Source organism: Drosophila gunungcola, unplaced genomic scaffold, assembly GCF_025200985.1.
Source record: "Drosophila gunungcola strain Sukarami unplaced genomic scaffold, Dgunungcola_SK_2 000035F, whole genome shotgun sequence".
NCBI classification, from domain to species: domain Eukaryota; kingdom Metazoa; phylum Arthropoda; class Insecta; order Diptera; family Drosophilidae; genus Drosophila; species Drosophila gunungcola.
In genome coordinates, this window is record NW_026453209.1 from 499076 (window position 1) to 511403 (window position 12328).

General features: G+C 34.3%; 1 protein-coding gene across 3 annotated transcripts in view; it reads left to right on the forward strand.

The window, feature by feature from the left end:
* The first annotated feature begins 1004 nt into the window (after positions 1-1004).
* The window catches only part of LOC128263966 (transcription-associated protein 1-like), a 249763-nt gene continuing 238439 nt past the window's right edge, over positions 1005-12328 (forward strand). For 2 of the 3 annotated variants that reach the window (XM_052999247.1, XM_052999248.1), the window contains exon 1: positions 1006-1321. In XM_052999247.1, coding sequence (XP_052855207.1) covers positions 1082-1321 — 240 coding nt within the window. In that variant the 5' untranslated portion in view covers positions 1006-1081. Of the gene's footprint in view, positions 1322-12328 lie in introns of all 3 variants that reach the window. The other variant, XM_052999246.1, reaches the window with a different exon arrangement.

Sequence of the window (12328 nt, forward strand, 5' to 3'; positions counted from 1 at the left end):
TGGTTATTTCGACAGATGGTGCCACCTAAATTTCGATTGTTTTTTTGGGGTAATATTAAGTTTGAAATTTGTTAGTTAAGTCACCGGTTTCGAATACTCGGGGAACTTGACTTAAGTGTTCGTTCTTGTTTCACATCCTCGGGATGAACTACGTTTTGTTTTGACATTGACATTCACGGTAGACGGTGGCAGTGCTACTTTTAATTTCACTTTTTCCTTATCTTCCCATCGTTCCACAAAAAAACAAAATGGTGTGAATAGGCTATTATTCTCGGATTTTCTGTGTGAGCTTTGTGTGTAACGCAACTCGTTAAACAATCAGCTTGGATTCATGTGCCCGTTCCATTGGCAAATTAGCATTTAGCAAATGCTACTCCGACATGTGAGTGGCACGAACAGCTGATCTGGGTTTGTTTACTTTTGAATTTTGGCAAATTCAAAAGAAATTAATGAACATGAGTGAGTTTACTAAACTCTGTAATGCTCAGCAGGACATCCATAATGCGACCGAAGCATTTGCCAACTTGGACGACAAGGAAGAGAAGCTGATTGCGTTGTTATGTCGGGTTTGCAGTAGAGACCACCACAGTTTCCAAAAAGGGCTAGGATCCCCGTATATGTGGGAGTTATTTTATGCCAGAGATCCAGCAATAATGCAAATTTTTATACAAAATAGATATAAAAAATTGTGCCAACTATGCATATAGAAAAAAGCTGTTGAAGTGGTGACATGAACAAAATATCGTTAAACATCGGTATTTTCCGGTATTTTTTCTAAAAACGTTCGTGGCGAATGGTTTTTAATCGCATTTAATAATCGCATATATTTTAAATGCGGCATTTAGCCTTATGGGATTCCCTGTGTAATTACATGCGCATTAGGCTAAATGCGTTTTAATGCGCCAATGAAATCAGGCTATAAGATAAACACGAAAATGATTTGTGTTCCTATTCCGAAATTTCAAATATGACTTAACTACAAAGATAACGAACATCTCCCGAAAAATAGTTTCCTTCCGTCGTTCAATATTGTTTACACCGGTGTAGGCTTATCTAGTGGTCGGTGTTTACTTAATTGTATATGATGGCGGTGAACGAAAGTAATCCCGTAAATACGTTCCGCAATTATTTAAATATTCTTAATGATTCTTCTGCAAAAGAAGAACTCAAGCTAAAAGCTACGCAAGAACTTAGTGAACACTTTGAAATGATAATGCAAAGTCCAGCTTACCCGTCTTTCTTAGAAAATTCTTTAAAAATATTTATGCGTATACTGCAGGACGGCGAGCCTCAGTTTATTCAAGAAAATACAATGCAACACGTAAGTTTTAAACACCGGAAAAAAAGTTTTTATTAACGTAAATAATAATCGTCACTACCAGAATTTTTTAAAGTTGAAGGTTCGATCGTCACATTACTATTATTTTTGTTTAAACAAGAAACAAAAAAGAATTTAATTTAATTAATATTAAAAAAAAATATAACTTATCTTACTTGAAATTCTTATGAACATACTTTACGTTGTTACGTTACGTTTTAATGTTAATGTTAATGTTTTTTTAATGTTAATTTAAACAACAATTTATGTTTTGTGGGTTAGTTGGTTTTAATTTGTACAGGAGACATAAAAAAATAATTTTTTCTTTGAAATTATGATAAACTCTTTTTTGTCCCTTGATCAAAAAAAAATTTTTTTTTTCATAATACTATTGTTTATATTTCCATTTAACTCCAATAAGAATTTTTCATAATCAAATTGGACTTTCATAGATTTCTGCTCATTAAAATAAGCACAAAATGCTGATAGTAAAGATCTGAATTGTATTGAATTTTCAAACGCCTCAATCAATGTAAATGTGTTATATGTATATTAAAAGTTACGTAATCTTGAAACCTATAAAAGACTTGAGAGCAACAAGAAATTGTTACTGGCGTTTTCAAAACTATCGATCAAATGTGGGCACAAAAACTTAATTTGGCTTTTAGTTCCGTAGTTATTTAAATAAATAACTAACTCTCTATATTATTTGAACGGAGTATCGGATTGACAGGATTGAGGTGTCGTTGGACAGAAAATTAAACATCTCACAAAAGTCATAATTTCCAATATATAATTTCCACAATTCACCCAAACCAATTTACTTTTTAAAAGTCTTATTATGCCCGACTTTTGATTGCCATGTAATTTTTCAAGTCTGGTCGACCACACTGATTCAAAGTTCACAAAAGTACATTATTTTTAAAACTTTCTTCTTTCATTAGCGTAAATATAAATTAAATAGTTTAGCCGTTAAATTTAGATGTAAAATTAAGCGGTAGTTTGATGTTGACGGCTTCAATGATTTATAAATATAGTGGCTCCATCGCATAATGGGACAACTATTTGCGTAAGATAAATATGCCTCAAAACTACACTAAAACTACACTAAATTAAATTTTTTTTAATTTAAAATTTACACTCATATATTTCTGATAATCAATAAAAAAAATCCTAAATATTCAATTAAAATCGCTTAATTTTTAATCAAATATGAAATTTAATCGATATTTGGCGCTCATCGAATAATCGGACAAAACCAAAATTCACATAAAACACCGCTTATTTTCCTGGAATTCGCTGTAAAACTTTTGGTTCTTGCATTGCGATTTGTTTTTATTTGAGATCAAGAGCGAAGGACGGTACTGGAAATCACTCTTCTGTAGAACTTCGACAGGTAATTGTGAAACTCAATTTTGAAGAGAAAACTGTTAGGGAAATTGCTAAATTGGTCGGAAAAAGCAAGTCTATAGTCCATGAGATAATCAAAAGGATCCGTGATGAATTCAGGCTGGCCAATAACAGCAGAGAAGGTCGAAACAAGATACTTACTTAAGCAAGATCCATTCAAAACCGGCAAAGAACTAAAAATTTCTTTAAAAACCCGAACTGGTAAATAAGTTCGCTTGAATACTGAGCGGTATAATCTGCATAAATTTAATTACAATTGCAGAATTGCCAAAAAAAGCCTTTTATCAGCCGAAAAAAAAGTGCAGAGTTAAATTTGCAAAGGAATAAATGTGCTGAAAAGAGGAAAATACTTATACGGGTATGACATTACATTGTTCGTCTTATTCATTGATAGATTCATTAAAGCTCAGAGACAGAGACAACTATTTGGATACGGCTTGAGATTTTCTGGTAATAAGTTCACGGTCACTCTGCCTTTTTCACATAAATTCAAACTTTGTTGTTTTGCTTATCATATTGTGTTTATCCCGCTTATTTTAACGTTTGAAGGATTTTCAGTTGTTACCTTGAAATGGTAAAAAAAAAATAGTTTTCAATACATTTAAGGCCCGCTTTTTACATCATTTATGTCGTCAACTCCAAAATTGTACTTCTTAAATACAATTTTGCTAATTGATGTATCGGCCCCGGTCGTATTTTACCGAATGATATTTTTTTCACTAAATTCCGTCTAGTATTTTTACTATCGGGTATTTTTACTGTCGATTTTCTTCATTCATTGCTCATTGGAATCGTCATACGTTTGTTTTGCTTGCACTTACGTAAAATCGTATAGCTTAAAAAAATTAGCAATGAATGAGGCCAGAAATGTAGTGTCGTAAGCCCATTAATAAACTCAGAAATTCATTTTTGTTGTTGGAACTAGTTTATTGAAGGTTCTTTTTACCGATGAAAGTAAATTTAATTTAGATGGAAGAGGTTCTGTGATGGTTTGGGGCTGCATAGGCCCATTGCATTTTATAGATGGTATAATAGATAAATTTGGGTACCTTAACATTTTAAAAGAAAATGTGAAACCAAGTTTTAAAAATTGGATATCGAAAACAACTTGCCTTTTACGAAGACAACGATACCAAGCACATTTAGGGTGTTGCAAAGCTTTGGTTGGCCTATAACTGCGACAAAACTATCCCAACTCCAGCACAGAGCCCGAACGAGCTTAAAACAGCTTTATTAGAAGCTTGGAACTCAATTGAGTATGCGAAAACTTGGTAAATTCCTTGCCTAAGCGCCTGCAGGCTGTCTCAGATAACAAAGGATTCGCAACAAACTATTACATATGCCATTTTCTTATCTTTATCCTTTATTGCCGACAGAACGGAATAAATAAAGCTAAATTAATAATTGATTTAATCAATATTAAAAATTTTTGCAACAAAAAATTCAAAACAAAAACAAAAACAAATACTTTTACGCCTAGGCAGCTATATTATCTATTTAAAAGCGGTTCGTAATGCTTTCAAAGACATTATTGCCGGAGATAATAAAAAAAAGGTTAATTGCTCGGTGAAACCCCAAGTCAATTTTAAAAGCATATTAAACAAGAAAGGAAGCAAAGTTCGGAAAGCCAAAGTTTATAATCCTTGCAGCTATTGCAGAAATTAATATTGGAAGTTGATGAACTATGGTCAGTACATACAAGTGGCCCTGACGACATCAAGCAATGCTTGTTTCGCGCGGACCCCAGGGGGTAGTGTTGGGTAAACTCGTTCACTTTGGTGAACAAGTTCAGTTGCTCACTTTGTATTGAGTGTACAAACTCACTCACTTTGGTGAACAAGTTCAGTTGCTCACTTTGTATTGAGTGTACAAACTCACTCACTTTGTTTACTCACTTGTTCAGTTGCACACTTGTTCAGTTGTTCAGTTGCTCATTTGTTCAGTTGCTCAGTTGTTCAGTTGTTCAGTTGCTCAATTGCTCACTTGTTCAGTTGTTCAATTAGTCACTTGATCAGTTACTCACTCATTCAGTTGCTCAGTTGTTCAGCTACTCACTTGTTAAGTTTCTTAGTTGCTCACGTGTTCAATTGCTTCAGTTGCTCATTTGTTCAGTTGTTTATGTTCAAAGTACAGACATTCTGCATAGAGGTCAATCTCTTCCAAATCTTTGAATCGGCGGGCCATTTCGCTTCGCAGCTCCTCAAATATCATTGTAACCGATACATTTATGGAACACATTTTTTTCATTTTTGAATGTAAAAGTTTGGTTAGAATTATGACCCTTGAGAGAGTGACATTTTTTGCAGAATATATTTTTACAGTTACCTGATAAAACGGTTTCAGTACTGAGAACTCATCTTCAACTATTTGCCAGTCTTCGTGATCTAACGCAAAATCTGGTCGAAGAATTGACACGGCAACCATGACTATACATCTCAAAGCAGCTTTAAAGCTGGCACAATGCATTACTGCGGAAGTCTGGCAGTAAAAAACTCCCACATATACGGGGATCCTTGCTCTATTTTAGAAACTGAGGTGTTCTCCTTTGCAAACCCGTCAAACAACTTCATCAGCTCCCCTTCCTTATCATCCAAGTTGACAAATGCCTCGTTAGCATTGTTGATCTTCTGCTGATCATTAAAGATTACCGTAAACACGCTCATATTCATGATTTATAATTTATTCCGTTTGATTTGCGACAGTTCAGAGTAAACAAATTCAGATCAGCTGTTAGCAATAGCTAAATGCTAATGTGCCAAAGGAATCAGCCCATTAAAAAAGTCCACTAATGAGTCAATGAAATTAGGCTACTAATCGATCTAGAGCAATAATTTACGATGTGTTACTCAAAATAAGACAAGGGTGCAGCTCTTAGCACTTGTAACTGCATGCCTCACACACTTCACCAAGAGCTCCTGTGCGGGGCCAAGAGATAACTCCCTCTCTCAGGCAAACTAATGCGGTCTCTGCGTAGGCCATAGATAAGAATATTGGAAACAAAATTTGGAAAAATAAAACAGTTTAAATTCACAACTCAAAGTAATAGGTTGTTTCATTTAGTTGGCATGCCTAACAACAACTGAACTGAACAACTGAGCAACTGAACACGTGAGTAACTGAACAACTGACCAAGTGAGCAAAAAGATCAATATATGTGAACATGTTCAGTTCGCTCACTTAAGTGCACAACTCTTTTTTTTGTATTTTGTATTTTATTACAAAATTTCATCCTAACGCTACAAGTTTGGAACTTATAAGATAATGCGCTAGCCACACACACATATGCGGAAAAGACTTTTTGAATCGTTGTTCAAGAGCAAACGGTCCGTGAATGATCAGAGCAAAATAAAAGATTTAGCGCTAGCAAAATATTAACACGAACAATGCAATTGGTTGCTCTCGGACTTTTTGCTCAAAGTCTGAGTGGAGAAATCTTATTTCGCGACCGCAGTTGAACAGTTATTTTGTGAGCTAAGCTTATTACCAAAAAATCTTAAGCAATCTTAAGTTGTCTCTTTCTGTGAAAAGAAAGAAAATACATTGCTCATCTCATTCATTAGAGCATTTATTTTTGTGCATAAAGTTAAGACAATTTATTAAATTAAATTTTTTTATTTGACATTTTACTGTTATTTATTACCCTATTATTTTTTTTATCCTTTACTCGAAAAGCAAAAGGATATTGTACTTTTTCACAAATGTGTAACAGGTAGAAGAAAGCGTTTTCGACCCAATGAAGTATATATATTCCTGATCAGGTTTAATAGCCGAGTCGATCTATAAACTATATACTATCGGAAACTATAAAGCTAGAGATTTTGAACTTGATATGTAGATTCTAGCTAGTTGATTTCTAACGGAGCCACGTCCATTTTAACGTTCAGAAATTGTTAAAGTTTGTCATGTCAGTCTCAGACATGGTAGACCATAGGTATTTGATTTTGTGTATGTGTGTCGGCCATATCTATCGATAGACACAAATATTTTCAAAATCGAGCTTTAATTTTAGAAGGTATTGGCAATTATGTTTGGTTATGACTTCACTGCATATCTAAAAAAAAAACAGCCAAGTCTTTCATTGTGCTTTCAAGCGATTTTTTTCGAGTGTTGTTAAATTAAAATTTTCATAAATCTTTATTACTTTTTTTTTCTTCTGAAATTATACCTATAGGAAGTGTAATTTGTCTTATACTTTATGCACCTTATATTAAAATGTTATGTGTTTTTATTCCTACATCTGGCAGGTACAATAAGGGACACAAGTCTACAAATAGTGTTGCTGTTCAAAGGGCTCTACGAATTTCACATTCAGATGATGTAAGATTACGCTAAATTAATAATTACTTCAAACAGTACCTCAGTTATTTTTGCTGCCAATTTTGGTTTTTGAAACCATTTTCTTTCTGTGTTCCCGTTAAAAGTATTGCCTAAATATCATTTCTTTCTTTTCTTGTATTTTTAATCTTCCAATATTTTCAACTGCTTTATACTTGCCCATTAGTTATAATTCTGTGACTGATGTGCAGAATGCACAATCGAATCCAATCGTGTAGAATAGACGGGTTTTTTTCACACGGGTTTTCTTTGCACGGAAAATGTTTAATAACATTGATATCGTTTATTTTTTTCGGAATTATTTATTTATTTATTTATTTTTCTGACTACGTAACTAGAAAAAACTAATGATTAATAGTAGACAAATTATTGAAAAATGCTATCCTAACGGAGTCTCGGAGAGCTAGGGTCCTGGCACAAGTAAGGTGTGAGGCTTTATATAAACTTAGGGCTCTACATGTAGGCTCATTTAAACCATAATTTGACCTACAAGCAAGTGTAAAATGGCACCGCTGCTCTTGAAGACCTACCAGAGACAGATAAATTAATGCTATTAAGGAACGCTGGACAGTCGATTCTGCCTTCGATCAGTTCAAGAACAAAAGGCGAAAATAAACAGCTTGGTATCTGGTTCAGAAAACTACAAAGGATTGCGCTTCACAAAGCTGTACATAGCGCATGCTTTTGGAATTATGTGGTGAATATGTTCTATAATAAGCCTAGGGATTTATTTATTGAGGCCACAGAGCGAGTATTAATATACGAGCAAAGCACATTGTTAATTCTTTGGCTGTACCTACCAAAAATATTTTGAAAAGTTCAGTGGCAGCACATTTCGGGAGCACCAATAAGCAACTCTGTTAAAGTCATGTTGAAGCAGCTGACTATTTTAAGCATAATTATTTGTCTTGAACATTTAAAAATCATTAGCAAATAACAAAAACTCAGCTAGAAAATAAACCAGGCTAGAAAAAAAAAACGTTTTCCACTCTATACACTTTGCCCTTTAAATAGGATCTGATTCAGTTTAGGATTGAAGAGTTTAAGTCCATTCTTTACAAGTTAAGTCAATAGAGCTTCATGAAAAACTTTATCAAATGCTTTAGCAAAATCTGTGTAAACCGTGCTATCTTGGTTTTTATTTAAAAGTGCACGAACACAAAAGCTATTACAAATGACTAGATTTGTCGTCCTTACCGTCCTTACATAAATCCATGCTGGTTAGGGCTAAAGATGTGAGCAACAAGAAACACCAGCTGCCTAGCCACAATTCGTTCAAACATTTTGGGCACATTGCTGAGCTTTGCTACAGAGATCGTTTTTCAAAATGAAAGGAGAAAGGAAATCAATATTTTCCGAATCATCAATATTTTCCAAATCAGCAATATTTTCCGAGTCATTAATATTTTTCGAGACAAAGCAGCAGTAAGACAGTCAGAATCAGTAACATCTAAATTTCCTGTATTTATCACTGAGGCAATGGATTTCAGTTCTTCATAAGATCATCCACCACCAAGTCCAAAGAAGCTTATTTATCATCATTCCACGATGAAAATGGTTCAAAACAGGATGCAAGAAAACTAAGCGAACAGATTAGCCACCCCCAAGTCCGAAGAAGCCTATTTATTTTCAAGTAATAACTTTGCGTTAGTAAGCAGTTTTCTTTTCACATCTGCAATGTGTTGGATGTATAAAAATTAATTCAGAAATTCGACTACGCGACTATGTGGCTTGTGCCGATCAAAGTCTGCACAATCCCCGCTTTCAGAATATCGCCTGTTGAACTTATTTCTAAGATTTTTGTGAGCGCATGTACCCATGCCTACCATAGGAGAATTTTCGCAAATTATATTTTTTTAAATAACCCACTCGGCGGAGCGATATTAAAATACGTCTGATGTCGTGGACATTAAGAACATTTTTTGTTTTAATATTTTTTGATTTAATAAGTTAAGTGCACTTGCATTTATCATTAAAAAAATAAAACATTATTTTCCACTCTATTTACCCCGTCCATCAAATAGAATTTAGTCCAGTTTATGATTGAAAAGTTTTAGCCCATTCTTACAAGATTAGCCAATAGAGCTTCATGACAGACTTTATCAAATGCTTTAACAAAATCTGTGTTAACCGTGTCATTTTTGGTTTTTATTTAAATGTGCACGAATACAAAAGCTATTACAAATAACTAGATTTGTCGTTGCCGACCGTCCTTGCATAAATCCATACTGGTTAGGGCTAATGATTTAAGCAACAAGAAACACCAGCTGCCTAGCCACAATTCGTTCAAACATTTTGGGCTCATTGCTGAGCTTTGCTATTGGCATATAATTAGAAATACAATTTTTTTTACACCGGGCTTGAAAATCTGAGTATCTGTGGCAAGTTTCTTAAATTCTTAAATTAAACACCCCTTTGGAGAGAGATTTATTAAAAATAATTTTAAAGGGGCCACAGAGACCGTATATTGGGTTTTTCAAAATGAGAGGAGAAATGCAATCAATATCTTCCGGATAGATTAGCCACCCCCAAGTCTGAATAAGCCTATTTATTTTCAAGTAATAATTTGGGGCTAGTAAGCAGTTTTCTTTTCACATCTACAATGTCTTGGATGTATACAAATTTATTCAGGAATTCGAGTTCGTGCTTATATGGCTTGTGCCGATCAAAGTCTGCACAATCTCCGCTTTCAGAATATCGCTTGTAGAACATATTTTTAAGATTTTTGTATATCTTTTTTTTAGTCCACCAGTGAAGTCTATAAGAACCCGAAGTTTTGCTTTTAGCATACCTATTGACAATACTAGGGAGAGAAAGCACTATCATGCGGAAGGATCTCTCCCATTTAACAATAGTTATCATTCCGAACTTAATTTAAACAGCTCGCATAAAAGTTATGTGGTACCACCGGGAAAATCGACTTTTAAGGCCCAGAGAGTGCCACGCAAATTTGATCAAGAAGATATTCCTCATTTACGAGAAATAGAAGCGCAACGCAGATTACGCCGCACCGTAATGTTGATTTGTAACAGCATCCGGGTCCTTGCGGATTACTTGGAAGAGATTCGGATTAATAAATTCATTGTCAACTAATGTAATGACTTCTTAGTCACAGGAAAGAAGACTAGGGAGAGAAAGCAAATTATGTTCGTAGCAAATGTCTGCACTACCATGCGGGAGGATCTCTCCTATTTAACATTAGATATCATTACGAACTTAATTTAAACAGCTCGCACTTATTAAAGTTGGTGGCACCGGCAAGTTACATGATAAAAAAAAGTTGGTTTAACTTATTAAATACATAATTCATTTGGTAAAAAGATCATCAATAACAAAAACTCAGCTAGAAAATAAACCAGGCTAGAAAAAAAAAACGTTTTCCACTCTATACACTTTGCCCTTTAAATAGGATCTGATTCAGTTTAGGATTGAAGAGTTTAAGTCCATTCTTTACAAGTTAAGTCAATAGAGCTTCATGAAAAACTTTATCAAATGCTTTAGCAAAATCTGTGTAAACCGTGCTATCTTGGTTTTTATTTAAAAGTGCACGAACACAAAAGCTATTACAAATGACTAGATTTGTCGTCCTTACCGTCCTTACATAAATCCATGCTGGTTAGGGCTAAAGATGTGAGCAACAAGAAACACCAGCTGCCTAGCCACAATTCGTTCAAACATTTTGGGCACATTGCTGAGCTTTGCTACAGAGATCGTTTTTCAAAATGAAAGGAGAAAGGAAATCAATATTTTCCGAATCATCAATATTTTCCAAATCAGCAATATTTTCCGAGTCATTAATATTTTTCGAGACAAAGCAGCAGTAAGACAGTCAGAATCAGTAACATCTAAATTTCCTGTATTTATCACTGAGGCAATGGATTTCAGTTCTTCATAAGATCATCCACCACCAAGTCCAAAGAAGCTTATTTATCATCATTCCACGATGAAAATGGTTCAAAACAGGATGCAAGAAAACTAAGCGAACAGATTAGCCACCCCCAAGTCCGAAGAAGCCTATTTATTTTCAAGTAATAACTTTGCGTTAGTAAGCAGTTTTCTTTTCACATCTGCAATGTGTTGGATGTATAAAAATTAATTCAGAAATTCGACTACGCGACTATGTGGCTTGTGCCGATCAAAGTCTGCACAATCCCCGCTTTCAGAATATCGCCTGTTGAACTTATTTCTAAGATTTTTGTGAGCGCATGTACCCATGCCTACCATAGGAGAATTTTCGCAAATTATATTTTTTTAAATAACCCACTCGGCGGAGCGATATTAAAATACGTCTGATGTCGTGGACATTAAGAACATTTTTTGTTTTAATATTTTTTGATTTAATAAGTTAAGTGCACTTGCATTTATCATTAAAAAAATAAAACATTATTTTCCACTCTATTTACCCCGTCCATCAAATAGAATTTAGTCCAGTTTATGATTGAAAAGTTTTAGCCCATTCTTACAAGATTAGCCAATAGAGCTTCATGACAGACTTTATCAAATGCTTTAACAAAATCTGTGTTAACCGTGTCATTTTTGGTTTTTATTTAAATGTGCACGAATACAAAAGCTATTACAAATAACTAGATTTGTCGTTGCCGACCGTCCTTGCATAAATCCATACTGGTTAGGGCTAATGATTTAAGCAACAAGAAACACCAGCTGCCTAGCCACAATTCGTTCAAACATTTTGGGCTCATTGCTGAGCTTTGCTATTGGCCTATAATTAGAAATACAATTTTTTTTACACCGGGCTTGAAAGTCTGAGTATCTGTGGCAAGTTTCTTAAATTCTTAAATTAAACACCCCTTTGGAGAGAGATTTATTAAAAATAATTTTAAAGGGGCCACAGAGACCGTATATTGGGTTTTTCAAAATGAGAGGAGAAATGCAATCAATATCTTCCGGATAGATTAGCCACCCCCAAGTCTGAATAAGCCTATTTATTTTCAAGTAATAATTTGGGGCTAGTAAGCAGTTTTCTTTTCACATCTACAATGTCTTGGATGTATACAAATTTATTCAGGAATTCGAGTTCGTGCTTATATGGCTTGTGCCGATCAAAGTCTGCACAATCTCCGCTTTCAGAATATCGCTTGTAGAACATATTTTTAAGATTTTTGTATATCTTTTTTTTAGTCCATCAGTGAAGTCTATAAGAACCCGAAGTTTTGCTTTTAGCATACCTATTGACAATACTAGGGAGAGAAAGCACTATCATGCGGAAGGATCTCTCCCATTTAACAATAGTTATCATTCCGAACT